The 21,296-nt window shown below is 45.1% G+C and overlaps 1 protein-coding gene across 1 annotated transcript in view; it reads left to right on the forward strand.

Annotated features, from left to right (window-relative positions):
• Nucleotides 1-21,296, forward strand: part of WEE2 (WEE2 oocyte meiosis inhibiting kinase) — a 137,984-nt gene that overhangs the window by 94,949 nt on the left and 21,739 nt on the right. The window contains exon 9 of the mRNA XM_086953609.1: nucleotides 6,906-6,991. Coding sequence (XP_086809735.1) covers nucleotides 6,906-6,991 — 86 coding nt within the window. The remainder of the gene's footprint in view (nucleotides 1-6,905; nucleotides 6,992-21,296) is intronic.

The raw sequence follows: 21,296 nt of genomic DNA on the forward strand, positions 1-21,296 counted from the left end.
TTGCTACCAGGATAGCATGTCTGGTAGTCTGCATATGCACCTGCCAGGGGCGGCTCCTCCATGTGGGCAGAGGAGCTTCTCCCCACTGCTTTCTCGCAGTGCGAGAAGCAGAAACATAAAATGGTATACCTTTTTGCTTCTGCTTCTCGTACTACAAGAAAGCTGAAGGGTTTGGTTGGGGGCAAGTTGGCTCTGCTCTAAGGCAGGGGAGGAATGGCTTGCCCACTGCTGAGGGCGATGGCTGTTTGATCAGCCCTCAAAACCAGTCATGCAAACTCGGCCTTTTCTCCATGTAGGCTGCACGCAGCCTACATGGAGAAAATGGCCTGCCCATAGATGCCTGGCTGGTCGGTGTCCTGACCAATGAATGCTGCCATTACAGCATAGTGATTGGCTGAGGGGAGGGAGGCTGCCTGCTTCCTGGTCAGCAGAGAAGCAGAGACTGCGTGGCACTGGGCCTTTTTAATTTAAACATTAAACCTCACCCTCTCACCAATCCACCCCGCCTGCTAGTCATGCTGGCCGCGACTGGCACCTGCATGAGAAAATACCAGAATGGCCTCTTTTGGTCTCCCGGTTGGGAAAGCGGCCTTCAAGGATGTTGAGAACTTGAGCCTGGGAGTTTGAATACAAAAAGAGAACACATTGTTGGGAAGATCGTGCATTAACCCATAGTCTAATGAGAAATTTCTGGAAAAGTTCGACTGGCATAAATGTATTAAAAGCTATGAAAACCGGTGTAATGGGAAAGAACAGATTTAGCTTTTTTAATCCTCTCAAAAGTCAAGATCTAAGGAACTAGTCAAGTGACACTCTCGGAAAAAAATACTGCACATTGCGATTAAAACAGATACTCTTTTATTTTCATGGAAAGAAGCCTGAAAGAGGAGCCCACTTAAATGCACAGAGAAAGCTTAGAGTAAGAAAGAATACTAACAACTGTGTAACATTAGTTGAGATTGATTTTGTTTTTGTTTGTCCAAAGGATATGCAATTTAGCTATTCCAAGAAGACTAAGGAAAGTGTACAAATACTTGTACAGTCTACCGAGGTTTCAGGTTGGAAGTGTGGAGATAGCACTACTCCCATCAGCTTTCCCGCTTCTTTACTTTGATAGGCTCTTGGTTCCTCCTCTGTTCATTTTGGTGGTACATCTAGACCTGGCAAGGGAATGGAGGGGATCCACGATACTCCTGCAACTAATCAAAAAATATAAAAGGTTGATGGCCTTGACCTATAGCCAAGCCCCCTACAATCTCACCATTCCTTGAATAACATGCATAGGATTCTTCAAGACCAAATAAAAATCCAAGATATGGTAGATGAATTGAACAATGTTTCTTCGATCCCCCTAAATGGTGGATATAATAACTTGTTTGTTGGCCAGTATTCAAGCTGAATCGAGTGCATTCCAGCAGGTAGATTGGGTCCTTTTGGGCAGAATTCCAAAGGTGGTATTCACCTACCAGTGATCCTCATAGCCCCAATTTTAGGTTCTTCAGCTAATTCAATTTCCTCAAGTAGTGACCCAGTCCACAGAAATGCAGATTAACGCAGTTATTAGCTAGTAGTTGCTGTTACCATGGATCAGCCCACCTCCCGTCCCTTTGGTGCATCAAAGATTTTTCGGGGATTATTTTGAAATTTGTTTTCATGAATCAATCCATGACCTGTTTTTTTTTTTTTGGGTTACACCAGATCTTTGGACCAGTCCGTTACAGATGGTGAAAGTCCACGAGCTCTAGCCCATCGAAATTGCTTCGCTTGGCAAGCAACAATCCCATGTCTATTGTCTCATCTTTCTGCAATTTCCCAGTGTACCCCAGTAATGCCAGCAGCTGGTCCAATGGCAGAGAAAGACCTGTGATTTCACTCAGTGTTTGAAAAATATGATCCCAGTACAAGGACAGAGAGAAGGGATAGTTTATACCCCCTGTACGGAAGATGCATTTACTATCATGGACATCCAATGTGCACTAGATTCTATCACTCCTGGAAGGGAGCCAGGTATAGATGGTGTCCCAGCTGACATCTTCCTCAATAATAGAGAACCCTGGGGGAAGTACATACTATTACTGGCTAACATGGTAGCCAGTGGATCCCCAATACCAGAATCCTGGAACGGGGCGGAAATAATCCCCGTGTTCAAAAAGGGCGATATATCGCTTCCAGGCAATTATCGCCCGATCAGTGTAATTGATACCATCCAGAAGATCTATGGCAGACTGGTATTAAATAAGGTCCAAGAATGGGAGCGGGAGATGGACATCTTGACCCACCTCCAAGCAGGATTTAGAACCTCCATAAGCACGCTCGACCAAGTCTTACATTTTGCAATGCTCTACTGGAAGGTCGTTCAAATTGGGGGAGGAAGTCTGTATGCTGCCTCCATAGACTTGAGGGCAGCTTTTGACCTTGTACCATGGTCCAACCTTTGGTTTGCCTTAAATGACATGGGCATGCCCCCCACCCTTCTTTCTATGATTATCAAATTACATGAGCATAATTACACCCAGATAAGATGGGGTTCCCCAGGACATGTTACTAATCAGTTCCCGGTAGAGAGAGAGGAGTGCGCCAAGGCTGCGTGCTACTGCCTACCCTCTTCTCCCTCTACATAAACAATGTAGCAAAGACCCTGTTGGAGGCAAACGTTGACGCACCAATTTTAGCAGGCGCTAAGATACCAATCTTAATGTTTGCCGACGACTGTCTTATTATTTCTAAGATCCCAAGTGGTCTGCAAAATTTTTGAAACGTATTGTACTGACCATGGCCTGGAAATTAACGTCTCAAAATCCAAATTTGTCTTTTAATCAACACAAGTCATTCAAAGGAAAGGTCTTGATGAATAACCTACCCCAAGAGCAAGTAAAATCGTTCTCATATCTAGGTGTTCCCATCCAACATGATCTAAGATGGAATGAACAGATTGACCTGGCTACCCTCAAGCACAGGCAAATCGCAGGGGCGTTGACCCGCGAACATGCAAAATCCCTGACAAAACCGATGGCACCTGCACTTAAAGTTTATAACGCAAAGGCCGTGAGTGCAGCACTTTATGGGGTTGAGATGTGGGGACAGGGAAATCTAAGTAAGCTAATGGCCTCCGAAAACAGGTTCCTACAAAATCTTGTTATGCTTCCACAGTACCCCCATGGACCCAGTTTTACAGGACCTAGGCATAAAACCAATTGAGATCATTGCAAATCTCAGTCCTGTATTGTACTGGCGTCGCATATGGGTAACGCCTGAGCTGAAAATATTTGCCATGGGACTCCTGGACATTATTAAATGTGATGCCTTTCACCAGATAAAATGGCTCTCTGGAATTAGAGCGGTTCTCAGAGCTGGGACTGGCGGAAACATGGGAAGACCCAACCAATGCTGTATTTCCATCAAAAAAGGTCCTCAAGGGCTTGTATTGGGAGATGATATCTTCGAAACACTTTAGGACCGTCCCCCCACTTTCATTAACAGAGGTGTTTATGGAGTTCAAGGATGAGACTCATTTCGAGACATTCTGGGACGACATAACAAAGCCATTGGATAGAAGACTTTATTTTCAATTGAGAATTGGTAGTATACCTATCAGATCTTTTACATCCAGATGGTCAAACGGTGGAAGTAGCTCCTGTCCATTTTGCCCAGATATCAAAGAAACAGTTAGCCACTTACTAATTGTGTGTCCGGCCTACTCTGCCCCGCGCAGAGTCTGGCTGCGACCTATGGCTAAACTATTAGGCACTCAGAGTGGAATTGTGGCAACTTGAATCATCTGCACAAACCCAAGCCCTGTAATATATATAGCTGTGGCAAAATAGCTAGGATGGGCCTGGACTATTAGAAGCAAAACATTTAAAGGTTTTTGAAAATGCACTTTATCAATTAATACTTGATGTATCTTAAAATTGGTCATTTTTATCACAATGAATTCTGTTTTAAATTTTGTATAAATTTTAATTTCATTTTTATATAAATTTTTATATGTAATGCTTTTATGACTAAGTTGAATAAAGCTTGTTTGACTGACTGAATGTTACCAGTACATCGCACTCACTGGGCATGACAAGGCAATATGTAAGAACCCGGCCAAACCAACTCCAATGCTCAGTCCGCAGAATCTCGAAGACCATATTTAAACAGCCTCTCCGGTGTATAAAACTCGGAGAAATTTAAAGTGGATAAAGCGATGCCTACAGTTTAGGGAGACATGCTGTGTAACCTCAGAACAGTACTGCCAAGTAGTGTCAAGAGCCATCCCCACATCAGTCTGCCATTCCAATCAAGTTTTAGTGAAGTGATTTCTTCTATAGTCCTGCGTTAGATCATAGGCAATAGAGACAATCCTTCTGGGGAGGCGTAGCGCAAAAGGTGAGACTTACTCAGGCGGTTTTGACATATCCTCACCCAGTATTTCACAAAGTGCATGTCTAACCCTGTCAAAGTGAAACCAAGCTAATGGTGTATATTCGTGCCTCTTGATCTCGATCTCAGCCCATTCAAGGGCTTTGCCCTCAGGAAACAGGTCTTGGTGACATCAAGCGTCCCAAGGGCCTGCACATCCCCTTTTTCCCGCAGGCCAGCAGCCAGTGACACCACTCTATCAGAGTCGGGGCAATATAGACTTGTGCCCTCCCTCTACACTAGATTCCACCAGGCATGCACTACAGAGTTGACCGTCTGGAATACTAGTCCGCCTGGAGGGAGTCGAACAATAATAGCAGAAGAGGAGCAAGCGCTGCTGCCACCTTTTCGATCTGCATGTGCGGGGTGCCAGTTTCATCATGAATCCAATGAAAAGCATCGGATCCCTGTACTACTGTTATATAACTCTAGATCTGGAGCCCCCAGAACCCCCCCCCCCCCCCCCCATAGAGTAGGGCAGTGTGGGTACATCCCATTTGACACAAGGCGACTTCCCTGCCCAGGCCAATCTCACTAACCGAGCGTTTTATCTTATATGTCCAGCGAGCACCATCGGAATGTTTAAAAATGAGAATAAAAATCTGGCAAGCACCACCATCTTCATAAGCTTTATGCTCCCCAATAAGGACCAGGAAAGGCGGATCTGCCGATCCACATCCTCCTCCAACCTAGCAATCGCTTTGCCATAGTTTTTACTAAGAACCAGCTTTGATTTCGGATGGACCTGTATGCCTAAATAACAGACCGTATCTGAAGTCCACTGGAGAGGGTAGTCCAGATCGATGGGCAACATAAGTGGAGATAAAAATCTATTGATGCTTGTCGGACCGGATTGATTTCCTGGCGGGATACAGTAGTTCTTATGAAAGGAAGGATTACAAATTAAAAGCATAATGTAAAGCCCATGCAAGTCTTGTCTGTACAAGTAATTCCATCAGGATTGTAATCCCCATAAATCACTGGAAATAATTCAGTTATACCCATGGTATAGTCGTTCAGACCTGTGATAAGCAATACACCCACCTCTGCTCTTTCTGTTAGCATCTTGGTTAGGTACTTGTGGCTGTCAGTAGGTTGTATCTTCGCTAAAATGACTCATTCCATATTTTCTTTATGGCCTGTTTCTATGTAATGATTAGTAATTTTGATAGACCTTTCATAAAATGTAACTAGTCTTTTTGAAAGATGATATCTTCAAAAAGCATGGACTACAATCTGGCCCCATGGGGCTTTCTGACCTCTATTTAGTAATTATTTCACAATAAGTGCAGTGAATTTGATTGGGAGAATGTTTTGGTGAACCCCCATATTTCCTTGCTCCTTTCTGGATTTTGATGATAACTCATTATGTAACCTTCACAGACATCACTCTAGATTTCATCCTATATAGCTCCTTCATTATGTTTAGAGTAAAGCAGACAAAATTGGAAAACTGGACTGCTCTTCGAAGTAAGGGATATTATGACTGCCAAAGTTTCAGTTTTTGTCTCCCATAAAACCAGGGTTCATGCTAGTCTTAGGTTTAAAGAGGATGGTACAGACTCTAATACTAGAGCCATAGGTGACCTTAGCATAGTGCAGCGAGCAACCATCAGTTCTGTCCAACACTTTGCTCCAAAAGGCTCTGACCTTATTTACGGACTGAAGGATCCTAAGTGTTGCAAGCTCATCTGTTCAGTAGCCGAACTAGAGTATGGAAAATGCAAATTGTCCCTCCCACCTAGCATTAGTCACCAAGAAAAATTACAGTCCACTCGTTGCGACTCAAACTGACGTACCTATAGAGCAAAGCATTGCTGATCTTTCTCATCGTAATTGTATTTAGATTGGTTTGCTTTTGCCTTAACGTTTTGTAAAGGGGGAGGGGGTATGGTATTGACATGTTGCTGAAGTATTCAGCCAGTCATAGAATGTAGAGGTAGAGCGTGTGTAATCCAGATACATGGATGCAATAGGTCAGTGACTGGTGTTCTGAAGTGTGGTTGAAATGATTTAAGGACAGAGTTGGAATAAATTGTTGATTAGGAGGTTGATAATATAGGTAATCATTGGCAGTACTATCCCTTTGGGCCTTCACTGAACTGTCCAAAGCGATGGTCGGTATGTATGGGATTACTGTGTAGCATTTATTTAATGATAAGGAGTCTTAAATTAATGATGGAGTACTGCATTCACAGCTGTGACACTGTCTTGTTGGATCCCTTCCATGAATGTCCTATTGAGGGATTTAGTCATTATGTGGTTACTCCAGTCTCTTCTGTGCACCTCAAATACACATGCATGAGCAACTCTCTGCAGGGCTTAATTGGACTGCCCAATCAACCTTGTATACTCATTGCTTTGGTCTCCAAAAGGACTGATATTAAATATTTAGGAAAATATGCTGAGAAAATACCTGCAGTCTCGTCACACTTGTGATTAACGGAATGGATATTACTCAACTATTTAATTTGTTTTCATCCCTCCTTCCCCGATAGGTGATCTCGGCCATGTGACTTCAATCACGAAACCTGAAGTGGAAGAAGGGGATAGCCGCTTCCTGGCAAATGAAATTCTTCAAGAGGTTTGCACTTATTTGAAATGTCTACAAAAAAGGAAATTTGTGAAAATGCTGGTGTCCACATGGCCGGAACGAAGGGGATGTGTGGCGTTGCTATCTGGCTAGGATTTGGAGTTTCCCTTTCTTTAGCGCCATTTGGTGGAAGTAATCTGTGTTAAACTGTTGTCTGGCTACCTGGATTCACCAACTTCTACATGCCTCCCCAAATCCTGCATACTGATGTTAAACCAGGTTAACCTAATTTGCCAATGTTTGTTATATTATTGTGATTTTTGTAGTGCATGGCTGCCTGAAAGGGCTTCCCATCACTAGCATAAGAGACCAAGGCATGCTGGCATAATTAAAATAGCCAGATCAGAATTTGAGTTTAGGTCCACAGTATTTAAAATAACTACCTTGTCTCACCGTATTGACTCATGGATTCAACACTAGGTTACGCTTACCCTAGAGTAAGGATAGATTAAGTAAGGGTGGAATAAATTCCTTAAATACTGGGGTCCTGTCGAAGTCATGGCTTTAAGCATATAGTGCTAGAGTGCTGGGCCGGTCTTACCATTTCACCTGTGTTTAAACTTTTTTTTAGTTGCCTGCTAGGGAAAGAGTTGATATCAATCACTTCGATTTACAGTGTCGCCCATTTGGCCACACATTAAGTATCAGGAACCAGTATGATTAAGCAGGCTTTATTACAAATAAAGGTCTAAATTGATGTATATAAATCTCAAACATATTGTAAATGCACAAAAGCGCCACAGGCATGCCAAAGCATCAAATTAAATAAAGTCTTTGTAGCATTTAGCATACAAGAAATTCAATTGCAGCAATACAGAAGATAAGAAATAGGTTTTGATCATCCGTGTTCAGGTTTAGATCTATTCATGCATAGACAGGAGGACCGAAAGTCGCCTAAACCAGTTTTAAAGTAAAGTTGGGTAAACTGGGGAAACCTAGTTAAATCGGGGCTAACAGAAATGTCTCCGCATAGTGGAGACTTCAGTAAAAGATCTCCAAATCAAGACCATGTATAGCATAAAGCCCCACAGAGAATAAAGCAGAGGTCTGTACCCCTCAAAGTCCTAGAAAATCTACCCTAGAGACTATCCTTGTGAACACCAATTAAACCCACAAAACATTATATAATTCCACGTCAACTGCAGTAGTTCAGCCATCAATCTGAATCTGGGTTAAACCAAGTCTGTCTAAACAGTCTAACAAGGGCTTCCTCCTTACATGAACAGGACGGCAAAATACTATTCGGCAACACATGTCTTCCATCTCTTGACACAACCTGCTATGACCCGACTTTGCTGTTCTGCCTCGGACGCCTCTTCCTGAAGGCTCTTTACCTCCCCTCATGTATAATCAGTTATAAAAGGTTGTAATTGGGCTCATCTGTTCCTTTATTTGTATACTCCCCATTAAAGGTACAAACAATATGGGCACAATACTTTGCGACCTCGTCAGCACATCTGTTGCTCACTGTTTGCAGAGCATTTCACAACCACAACTTTGGCAGGCATCTGTAACACTTGAAGAGGTTTCCTTACTTTATCATTTCTTTTTGGGTACCCTGAAGAAGTTCTGAATCCCTTCTGGAACCATACCTGTCCAAAGTCCTGCACAACACCAAAGCCATTGTTGTGCAGTCCATGCTTTCTCAATAAAACTGTTCGTTTTTGAACAAATGTAAAAAATGCATGCAATAGTCCACAAACACCATAAGGATATGTTTTCTTTAGTCCTGGCTAGCTCACAGTGCACCATCTGTACCCCTCACCTAGCAAGGTAACGAGTGGTGTGTTCAACCGCAGAGCATGACAACCCTGACTCCCCAAGGAAATTGTAGAAACCGATCCAAAGCCCTTTTGTTTGGTAACTCCTGTATGCCCCGATAGAAACACAAGAAAAACTCTCATTGGCATTTCACGCAGTTATTGAAGCAATAATATTCTTGTGTAAAATGCTTTCACTGCAATTATCAAGAGAAGGAAACAAACTGGAATAATACACATCACAAGAATGATAAAGAAAATGCACAGTTCAACCATTATGCTGTTAAATAGATTATATGCTTGCATCGAAGTATAGTCATGCTTTTACTTAATGAACCCTATCCTTGTTTGCCTAGGGAGGATAAATACGCCAAAATCCCTGAGCATGATCGAACTTCCCAGTTAACTGTGGGTATATTTCATCTGGGTGCCCGTCTTGGTGTAGAGCCAAGGGAGGGAGAGAAGGGAGGCCCGATTCAACTGGGCTAGAATTTCAGAATTGAGTGAACTTAAGTGTCCACAAACTGCTCCTCTCCCTAAACAAGGTAGTGATGTCACTTGTATAATAAACTTCACCCATGTTGCCATGCCAAAGCACCAGTCAATCGATGGGGGGCTATCTTTACGTAGCTGTCGCCAAGTGAACAATAACCATCATCATTTGGCACAGTGAACTTGGCTCTTGTACAGTATGTTGAAGGCTCTGATAATATGCCTATGAAGAAATGTAAAAGTAAGCAAAGTAATTTCAGGGAATACTGGGCCAGATGCATCATGCATTTTGCTCCTCGTAAACTGGCCGATTCGCAGAATTGCTCTATTTGCGAATGCGAAAAAATGCATTTCTGATGCAGCAAACCCAATTTTGTGATTCGGTAACCTGTTAGCAAATCGCAAAGCCATTTTGCGATTTGGTATTTGGAAGGGTCATGTTTTAAGGCGTCCATTCCAAATGGTGAATCCTAACTATGCATTAATGTTTTGTGACAGTGAATGCGGTCACAACATTCGCATATTACCACCTACTTCAAGAAGGTGGTAACCCAGTCTCAAGTGGGAAGGGGTCCCCTTCCCCTTTGGGAATGTTAAATAATTTTTTAAGAGCAGGCAGTGGTCCCACCAACCACTGCATGCTCCTAAAAAAAATAAAAGGAAACTTCATTTATTATTATTTTTTTTAAAGTATCCTGTTTTCCTCAAAGGAAAACAGGCTGCATTGAAGAAAAAAATGCTTTGTTTAAAAGCAATCCGATATGGTGGTCTGCTGAGCCCAGCAGGCCTCTATCCCTGTGATTTTTAAGATTCCTAGGGGGTCGCAACTTGTGCCCTACCTCATTAATATTCATGCAGTAGGTCATTTGAGATCCCCTAGGATTCGCTACGTGTTAAACACACGTTCATACATTCTGTTTTGCGATTTCCTAATTGCGAATCGCAAAGATTAGCAATTAGGAAATCGCGAAACGGGGCCTTAATACATCTGGCCTATTATCACATACAAGCATGCAAGAAAATGTCTCAAGTGCCAACATTCAAGGAAGATGTCCTCTTTAAACGTGAGCATGTAAAAAGGTGGTGTTCCTGCCTGGGCCTACTGGACCAACACCATACTGGCTATCTGTTAAAAGGGTCACCTTCAGCAGGTATGACACAGGCTCTGGTAGGAGCAATTATTTCAGTCACTTGTGTGGAGAATACTCCGTGAAGCCAGAAAGCGTCAACTACTCCTTAAACTGTACAAAGTACGTAGGCGGCACTCAAATTTCCTCAATGGTCCTAAATATGAGCCATCCATAAACTGCAAAATCAAGTTCAGATAGCTCATCTTGTATATCTGGTCTTGGTGCACAGTTCAGTAACATCGAAACAGTCATGCTCCACTTAACCATCTTCACTGTCATTGTCTGGAACGGGCAATAAAGTAGCAGGATACAAAACCACGCAGCACTTCAGTGCGACATTCTCTGCCACAAGTATAATTTGCTCATACTTAGTGAAGCAGCTGTTTAAGTGTTTGAGTTCTGGTTACAAATAATGCAACAGAGTGGGGAACAAAGACACTCCGTGGATAACCCATCACAATTTTTTTACATCTCTATGCTGAAGCCTGTTGCCGCCACGGATTAAGGACATTCCGGAGTGCTGCAGCTACTGGCTCAAGGGTGGCAGAGAAATATGCGACAGGTCTTTGAGCCCCTCCATGCAATTGTGTAAGCACTTAGCAAAGCCCCCTTTCACTGCAAAAGAAAGATAATGATTGGCAACTTCACTCAATTATCCCATCCTACGGTTTGAACATCAGGATGACCTTCGCTGTCTCCCTGCTCTTGATATGACTTGATTAGCAAGGAGTCTTAGTTAATTTGTGCAACTCATTCTTGACTAAACTTCTCCTCCCAGACCTCACTTTCTCTAAAGAACAATATTGCTTCAACTGACTGAGATCATTTACCCCACCCCTAGCCTCCTTAATGCAACCACCATGCCACCCCTCACACACCCCCTCACTACAGCAGAATTCCGAATCAATCCACAGGACTCGCCCATTACTAGACATGGACCGAACTCTTGGTCCATCCTCTACCCACCCAATCGCTCCAAAAACGCGAAAAGAAACTTCAAACACAAACTACTTATTGGCCACCATGAAACCCCATTTGTTGATAACTACCATAGTCTATCCTCCATAATAAAAACAAACTACATTTTTTACTCCAAACGCTCCTCCAAATGGAAAAACATTTTTCTCCACCACCTTCCCATCACTAAATAATGTAAAATCCTGTATGGTTTTAAATTGTCCACCTCCCCCTCCCATACTATCCCCGGAAAAATAGACCTCTCCATCTTCTAATCCGATAACATTCTAATCCAGGCCTCTGAAAATCACCTCACCATCTTTGAACAACACTTCAGCACATTATCTTACCTTCTATCCACCCCACCTCTTAACACTGCAGCCTCCCAAATGACTGATGCACCCTCACCCTCCCTTGCCCCAGTCCCTCCCCTTACTGGCATCAATACTACGCGTGATGACTCTCTAATCCAGGGGTCTCCAACCTTTTCTGTAGTGAGAGCTACTTCTGATCAGTAAAAATCATTGTGAGCTACTAAATGCCAAGCAACTCGCACATTTTTACGAGACACCCCCCATACCCAGCTTCATTGACTTTAAGCCTAATTTCTTTAGAGACCACACTGTGATTTGAACATGCACTGCAGTGAACTGATTCCCCGTGGACCGCAAAATGAAAAATTCAGTTCAGCAATTGTTGATTGTCACTTGTTTTCTTTCTATTACATCTGACAAATTCTGTGTTGGTACACAAAATATTATTTTGGACCTTTTAAAAAACATACATAAAGGGTGGAAGAATATGGACTCTGGAGCTAATTTATGATGGCTGCATGAAAGCAGTGCTCAACCAATCAGTTTGTACACACTGTGAGGTGCACAGCAGATTCCTTGTGATCGAAACTTGCTGCTAGTGGTGCCTGGGGATGGTGATATAGTGATTCTGAATTAGTTGAGGGTTCTGCTTGGTGACTTGGCGGTGCATGGTCTCAGAGGCCTGACAGCAACCGGGGCTGTTGGTGAGGCTGGGGTTATATATGTGTCTCTTTTGCCATGTCACCCAAACCTGCTGCTGGCGCCCCAAGAGCCTCTTAGCTCCACAGATGAAAGTGCCTACCCGACACAGCATATGGCTGTGTGTGTGAGATTCAAGTGCCCTCAGGGAGAAGAGCTGCTACACTGCCAGTCACGTGCTGGACCTGGATGCCACGGGTGATAAATAATTGCAAGGGCCTCATATTTGCATGCCAGATGAAGCTTTGCGGACAATTAATGGAGCATGATACCTGATGATATATTTTTTTATCACATATCACTGGGGTGACATTGGGTCATGCACCTCCCACTGTTCTTCTTTGCCGTGATCCTCCTCAACAACTTCGGCCCACCAATAAGTAATCCAGAGTGTGTACTGCGCAGGAACCCTCTACTGTTGATATGCCCCGCTGAAATTTAGTTTTGAGAGCAAACCATTACCTGGGCGACTAATGGTAGACTGATAAGGTATCATGACACCATTCTGTGCAGTGTATTTATTCATTCCCCTTTCAAAAACAAATCCCTTTACACCCTCGCCATGCAACCAAGCACTGAAGCCATACTCATCACAGTACTGCCAGCTGACCTGCTGAAAAGTACTTTTCTCTCTTCACACCAACATACATCTAAGAACCTTTCAAATAAAGTTACCTAAATATATGACTCTGGCAGGGGAAACATATTACGTAAGCACTAACTGCCTGACTAGCAATGTGATATCGAAAACAACCAGTACAGGAAACACAATGGACAACTGACTAGCCATGGAACAGGTCACACCCATCCATGCACACGACACACTACACATGTTTAAAATTATCGGACTCATTTTATTTTCACATTGACCAGCAGACACTGATACTAGGTCAGGCGCTTAACAAGCCTCGTGCCAAGAATACACAACCAAAGCACATCTTTTTGAGGGAAGTCTAAAATGCTATAACAGGGGTCCCTAGAATGTAAAAGTGCTTATTTGCCAAACTATTTGTAGAAGGGGCTAATTACGCATTTTCTGTCCCCTGCTGCCGGGAATACATGAAAAATGTTCTTCTCTAATATGTAAATACATATTTCTGTTGCTCGATTGCTGTCAATACCTGGTGCAAATTAATTTTAAGAGTTCATAAGATGAGCGTAAGAATCACAGGGCAAGGGGACACCAAGCAGGGGAAAATACCCTTTGAGGTCAAGCAGACTGCTTTTGTTATTTCCCTCCGCGCTGCCCCGCCAGCTGCCACTGTTCACAACTAAAAAGCATACACAACTATTTCACGACGTGGCTTACTGATTGATCTGCTGCTTCCCACGTAGATCAGAGATTCTGTGCCAGGCTGGAAAAGGCAGGTGGCGCAAGGTTAGGTAGGTTAGCAGCTCAGTACTGCCTGCGCCACGCCACTGCCCATGCTATCAAGATTTCTGGCGTCTTTCTGCACCGACACATGTCATGCAGATTAAAAACACGGTGCTACGCTGCGGAAGGCAGGTGGCGTAGTGATAACTCAGATGACTAACAACGTCGTCATATTCAGCCCGCCTCCTACTCCCCAGCTAAGCTCAGTTAAGCCTATCAGAGCAGCTGATTTGGGTGAGGGCGGAAACAGCTATTAAAATGTCCAAAAACGGCAAAAGGAAATAAAGGGTTACAAAATCAAAATGCCGGGGAGAGCTACTCACAGGGCCTCGGCGAGCTACCGGTAGCTCGCGATCAACCTGTTGGAGACCCCTGCTCTAATCCAATCCTCCAATCCCCCCGCACTCCCCACCCCACTCGCCAGCAACCCTCCCTCAGCCGGACACCTCAACAGCATGCCCAATTTCTCAAACCCTTTCTATTTAATGATCCCCTCCCACCACTAGACACCACCTCTCTCACTCCTGCCTTCCAGCACTCTCCTTCCGAGACTCCTATTAAACCGCCTGTACAAATTTCACCTTCGCCAAACTGCATACTACCCCCCCCCCTTTTCCCCCCTAGACATGGTATTAGCCAGGATGGTATTTCCTCTCTCTCCCGTCAAGATCTCACCACGTCATAACTCTATGCACTTCCCCTACAAACGACAAGGATTCACCTTGACCAACAACCTGGGAACGCCTCCCATTCACCCAGACCTCCCAACCCACACACTGCACAGACCGCTCTTCCTGGAAAATTCAAAGGCTAATCTCACACAGACCCTATCTAACATCGAAAGCTATCTTTTGACCCGATAGTCTGAACTCTTCCAACTAAGGAAAGATTTTAACTCTCCTCTGAAATCCTCTTAAACCGGGTGGATTCCCCAAACGTACATGCACAAAGCACCTCCAGTCTTCAACAATGGAGAACCTTCCCTCGTTGCAACTGTTCTCACCGAACCCCCGTGCCTCTAACCATCTCTCACCTTCAGACCTCTTCCACCTTTGGAACTCCTACCTCCCCAAATATCCAACTGACCCTCCCGCCCCCCACTCTACCATTCCTGTGATGCTGGGGACAAGCAGGACCCCGCCTTCCCCTGTCTCCCCTAGACCCCCAACTCACCAATATCCATACGTGCCCCCCACCCATAAACAACCCGAAACCCCTCACATGCATGCTTGTCAACTTCCGCTCAGCTGTCCAGCATGCGACAGAAATAGCTGAATCCATTTGCCTTCCTGGCGGAAACTTGGCTCAAGGCCCACTCTACACCTATCCTAGACCTTCTCATCCCACTGGTTACTCCATACTCAGGAAAGATAGACAAAAGTGAACTTCAACTCTCGCTCGTCCAGAATTCCGACCCTACCACCTTTGAATACCTCTGTGCAGAACTCAAAATCCAGGGTGCGCCACCCATTCGCCTACACAATATTGATCATACTCCTGGTGAATCCCTTCCTTTCGCGGAAGAACTTTCCGATCTACTCACCCAGTGCTCTTTCAAACTCTGACATCATTCCAGTGGAGGTTAAAATCTCCAAAGAGATTTTTAAAGTCCCTGCTATTAACCTCCTCATGAATCTTCTGGAGATAAGTAACCTTAATGTCACTTTCCAACCCACACTAAAGGGGCTACACTTGCTGCCATCATACCAAGTAACAATTTAGCCTCCCTCTCCAACATCGTCCACATCGACTCGACTGGTCAGACCATCACCTCATTCTCTTCTCGATCATCACGCCCCCCCACTCCAAAAGCATCAAACATAAGAAATTGTCCAGAAATCTTCATCTTGTCCGTCCTTCGGCGAACTGGAAATTAAACTCAAAGCCCAATTCCTGCTCGCCCCTTCTCAAAATGCAGACGCCATCACCGAACAGTACAACAAATCTGTTATTGAGGTTCTAGACCAAGTGGCCCCTCCGAAAATGAAAGCCCAAAGAAACATTCCTTCCAAATACTGGTTCAACTCTGATCCTGACAAGCGTGGCTCAAATCCACCTGAGTGACTTACCACACTCACCTATAGTTACTCAGTAAGAAGTCAGCCGGACAGTGGAGAAGAATAAACAAGATAATTTTATTAGGCCACAAACTCCCATATGAGAGGGCCCTGTCCGACCTCACCCCTAAGAGTGCGCCGAGAGGACTAACTCATATCACAGTAATACATTATAACATGGTACAGTGAAGTTAGACACGCCCCTTCTGGAAAATTACTGAACCCCAGAGAGAGGAACAATGGCATCATGCAAAAGCAACATTAGCTATCTTTGCCCAAGGCTGCGGAGCCGAGCCTCAGCGTCTCTGGTGCATGAGAACACTACTGATAAGGAACTTGTTAGTTTCGGCCACAGTTAGCTGAGAAACTCCTGATCAGCAAGGTGGGGCAGCGCTGCGAGAACCAAGCTCTGCATCAAAATGGGTACCCGGACCCACCGACCAGAGGGTCCCCGGTCTTCTGCTACCCACCTACGGGTGAGAAAGATCCTTATCGCGGGGTCCCTGTTCGGGCGCCATCTGACAAGCGTGGCTCAAATCCACCCTGAGTGACTTACCACACTCACCTATAGTTACTCAGTAAAAAGTCAGCCGGACAGTGGAGCAGAATAAAGAAGATAATTTTATTAGGCCCCAAACTCCCATACGAGAGGGCCTTGTCCAACCTCACCCCCAAGAGTGCGCCGAGAGGACTAACGCATATCATCACAGTAATACATTATAACACGGTACAGTAAAGTTAGACACTCCCCTTCTGGAAAATTACTGAACCCCAGAGAGAGGAACAATGGCATCATACAAGAGGCATCTGCACCTGCAAAAGCAACATTAGCTATCTTTGCCCAAGGCCGCGGAGCAGAGCCTCAGCGTCTCTGGTGCATGAGAACACTACTGATAAGGAACTTGTTAGTTTCGGCCACAGTTAGCTGAGAAACAAAAACTGCTGCAATAGTGATTTTCTTATTCCTACGGGAGGGGTGGATGAGCGAGTGCGACTCGCAGACACAGAAGAATACTCAAAATGGAGGCACACAAGCTAAGCTAAGGAAACCAAATATCACCACACGTATAAATTAATAATCACATGAGCAATAAAAATAACGTAAGAGCATAAGTGTATACTTAATCAGTTAGACACATGATGCTAACTTGCATATGTAAATGTCAGTGGGCGGGGCATCAAATGAAACCTATCAGACCCTCCTTTTAGCATCATTTGGCTAACTGGAGCGTAGCCTTCATTAGCTAAAAAGGTAGCGCCTTTACATTCCATGCTAGGGGCTGGATGCATTTCAGTCAAAAATATCCTCGTCTATTAACATCAACCAACGAACATCAGGAAGTTCAATAGCAGTAGAGGCAGGATATTGACCGGTCATTTTTCTTGAGGGCCGCAAATTACTGGCACACATTGAGCAACATGAGGGAAGACAGTAAACACAAAGGCAGCATGTCAGGAGTACAGCCACTATTCCAACTATTCCCATCATTATTTTCCAGCCCCACGAGGAGAAGACACCCCAGAGCCATCCCTGTAATGACCACGTCCCATTGTCTTGATGAACTTCAGTCGCTAGTCTGTGGAGTTTCTGTACTGCTAAGTTAACTGTCGGGCCGAGTTGGGAATATAAACACAGCAGGACGTCCCGATGACGCAGCATGCTCCGCCCCTATCAGCAAGGATGACGTCTAACACCATCCTGTTTTGGATCGTTAATCATCTTATAGCCTGCATCTCAACAGTCATATTAGTAGTAATATCTGCTTCAGTAATAACCACTTTTTCCATCACCCTCAATAACCTGCGGATGGCTCTGCTGTTAAATATTGGACCCCAGAAAGGCAAGAGACCCTTAAAAAAATCTGTCCATTGTTGTAAAGATGTGTCAGTCTGATCTACGTCGTCAACCTGAAGTGCCCTCCTTTTACGCTGCTCTGGCCAGCTGGTAAACCTACGGTGAGTCTTATGATAGTCAGAAGGTGCCACATACACAGGTGGGATCATATAAGCTAGATAACACACTCCACCCCAACCCTCAGGCAGCCATAAATACCCATTGTCCCCGCACACGAAGTAAATGTTGGGAGGCGTGACTAGAGAAGGACTAAGGGGCAGACTTATTGATGCTGTCACGTTACAGGAGCTGGATTATCTGTATTAGGGCCCTTTCGCCATCCCTAGATATTCTATACTGGGGTATTCTAGGCAATTGGGCTCCCATCTTAACCTTAATTGTCACAGGGGCAATATCCATTTTTCCCACATCTGTATCACTGTTGGCCCATAAGCTCTCTGGGACCCCTTCAAATTCAGGCGGCAAAGGCTCGTCTTTGGAAAAACATTGCTGCGCATGCGCAACGGTAGGACCCAATGTGAGGTACAAACCGTCCGGGGAACAATAAATGGTGGCATGCAACCTCTTCAGCAAGTCTAAACCCAACAAATTCTCGCCACAGTTGGAAGTCAACAGAAAAGGGGAATCTACAGTGAAAGGGCCAATCGTAAGAGTGAGTGGTTTAAAGATGGGGCTAATCACCGGAGTACCTGAGAACCCCACGGAGATATTATTCTTGCCAGACAGAGCCGCTCCTGAGAACGAGCCACTGAACTTTTCATAGCACCCGTATCTACTAAAAATTTCTGTTGGGACCCTGACAAGTCTGCAGTCACATAGGGTCCTCGTTGATCAATTTCCACAGAAACTGGTCCCTCGCTCTGTCCTACGCTGTCCTAGTTATGAGAGAATCCTGTCAAATCATCCATGACATAATCATCATTGTAGTACTGTCCCCCTCCCCTCTGAAAATGTTGTCTATCCTTATTGCCATCGAAACAATTTCCTCCTTGTCTCCCCGCACCATCAGCCTGCCCATCATGTCTCTGGGAATCACCTCGACCCCGCCCTCTACCATGGCCAGCATTCGACTGGAACTCAGGACAATCTCTCCACCAATGCCCCTCCTGTTTACATTTTGCACATTGATTCGGTCCCAATCGCTCTGTTGTCACCCCTGCCATAACCACTGCCTCCTCGTCCCGGTGTCGCAGGCGAAGCACCTCTGCCTCGACCTCTGGATACCTGTTGTAACAAAACCCTCGTCTTCAAATCCTTGGCCTTCTTTTCCTGCTTGTCCTTACTCTCGTTTTCTCTGTGTTCATAATACGGAGCTATGCTTAGGATGCCAGAGGGAGTGGACGTCGTCCACGTACTCTCAGACGCCTGTAACCTGGCCGATATTTCCGGTAACAAGTTCATTACAAATCTGTTAACAAAGTCGTAACCCTCCGTCCTGTGACATATCCTGTCCACTGAAGTCCATAAACGTCTCCTCAAACCTGGTAAAGAAATCAGACGGCTTCATCCTTCTTTTGTCTACAGGCTGTCAGCTTATCCCAGTCCACTTTCTTCGGGGAATGAGAGAGTGCATATACTTAATATTCCGCCCCGGCAGTGCCAAAATCTCCGCTTTCGGCTTTTCCCCTGGCTTACGTTCCTTGTCCCAATCCTGCAATTCCGTACACGTACCACCTAGCTCCTCTGCATGATCAGTACCCTTCACCTGTCTCCACACGTCCACCGGGACTAGTAGTCCAAAAAATAATTCAATATCCGCTAAAGTCATAACAGTCGAGGATGCAGCTTCTGTCAATTCCTTATAATAGGCAGTCGGATTTTTTCTAGAATCTGGTAGCTGAGCCTTCAAAGCGAACACCTCACTCCTTTTCCACGGTGTATATACCCACTGTTCCTGAAAATGGGCGTCTATACGCGCTCTAGTGACAGCATGTGTGACCGGATCTACCACTTCGGGGGCCTCAGGGTGAAAAATAAGGTGCACCTCACGCATTGGATGTATCCCAGGAAAATGTGGTGAACCTGCAGAGGGTAATTCATTTCTATACTGCAATATGGATTTTAAACTTCGCATCACCTCCCGTACCCCAGTATTAGTCCTATAAGCTCCATTTTTTATGTCCTGCAAAGTCGCGGGAGCTGCTCCTACATACCCCTGCTCCCATAGTGCCATCAACATGTTCGACATGTGCCACAAAGCATGCTGTTGCATCAGAGGTTCAAAATCTTTCATCGTGGACCAAATGTCTTCAAACGAATAAGTTATTCCTGGCCCACTGACAAGCTTGATTAGCCACCACCGTTTTTTCATCTAAGCCAACTGTAGAACGCGTAAGCAATTTCCGTACTTGAGAAAGCAACCCACTTCCCAAACCTCTATTCGGTGTCAACAAGTCCTGACTGGGGGTAGCGCTGGCAGAGGCGGCAGGGAGTGGCAAGAGAAACTGAGGGGGCGGGTGAGCTTGTCGCAAGCAAAGAAACGAGGGGTGCCAGCAACGAGGGGGTGGTAGAAGACGCCACGCCAGACGGGTGTGGGGCCCTTGCTAGTGGGTCCGAGACCCCACCGGAGGAAACCAGAACCGACAATGCGGGATACAGTGGCTGCGGGGCATGAGGGGGAGGGGGGCCGGGTATTCAAAACATCCTCCAACTCATCTTGTTCATCCTCTCGCACCACATAACTTTTATTTTCTCTCAACCTACAAAGCCTATCTGCACGCTCAATACGTTGCTCATTCTCATTCTTTGTATGTTCCCTCGCTTTCTGTGCCATCGTCTGCGCCGCCCTCTCTCAGCCACCCTCTCTTCTCTCAATTGACGTTCCCTAACTTCCTTCTGCCACATCCTTAATGAATCGAACATGCTCTGACTACGTCTAGCAAACAATTTGTCTTGCAAATAATCTAATTTAGCCACATCGAAATCAACCTGTCGGAGGCTACTGCAAATCCACCTTGTCTTTAGTATAGCGGTGCCATAGGGTACCAAACAAAATCGGAGGCAATCAGTGTTTCACATACATGTCAAAATTAGGAGAGCCCTCCACCGGAGCAGGCTGACTTTCGGCCAATCTAGAATCTGATACTCAACAACAGCATCCGAAGCACCGCAACTTACTGAAGCACGGCATCTTTACCACAATGCAATCACACCTATCACAAATTTCGTTACCTCTATTTACTAGCTCCTAACACATTCACACACACATGGTATACATTGGATTCAAAACACACACATACATCCTATACATCAAAATCCTGCCAAACACGTGTTACCAAAATGGGACAAGGCCCGTCGACCAAGTCCTGGGGAACCTGGACCCTACCGCAGACCGAACAGTACACTAACTGTTCTGAGGATGGCGAACACATCCGCCACCCGGGCGGCAGTACAGATTGCTGCGCACTTTACCACGAGGGACCCAGGACGCACTCCCTCTGAACCGCCACTCTTAGGGGTTCGGGGTGAGTTCCGGAGTCCACCCGCGATGAGCCACGGCTCCACCGCAGTACCACCCGGTCGGATGACCACAAACAAATGTCCTCCCAACCTCTGTTAAGTCTGTCAGAGCACCACTCGCACTCTGAGTTCCCCAGAGCACACTAGCCCCAGGAGCACACTGGCTCCTCAAACCATTAGAGACACCCCAGTCTCTCA

This window comes from Lissotriton vulgaris, chromosome 1_2 (genome assembly GCF_964263255.1).
Source record: "Lissotriton vulgaris chromosome 1_2, aLisVul1.2, whole genome shotgun sequence".
NCBI classification, from domain to species: Eukaryota; Metazoa; Chordata; class Amphibia; order Caudata; family Salamandridae; genus Lissotriton; species Lissotriton vulgaris.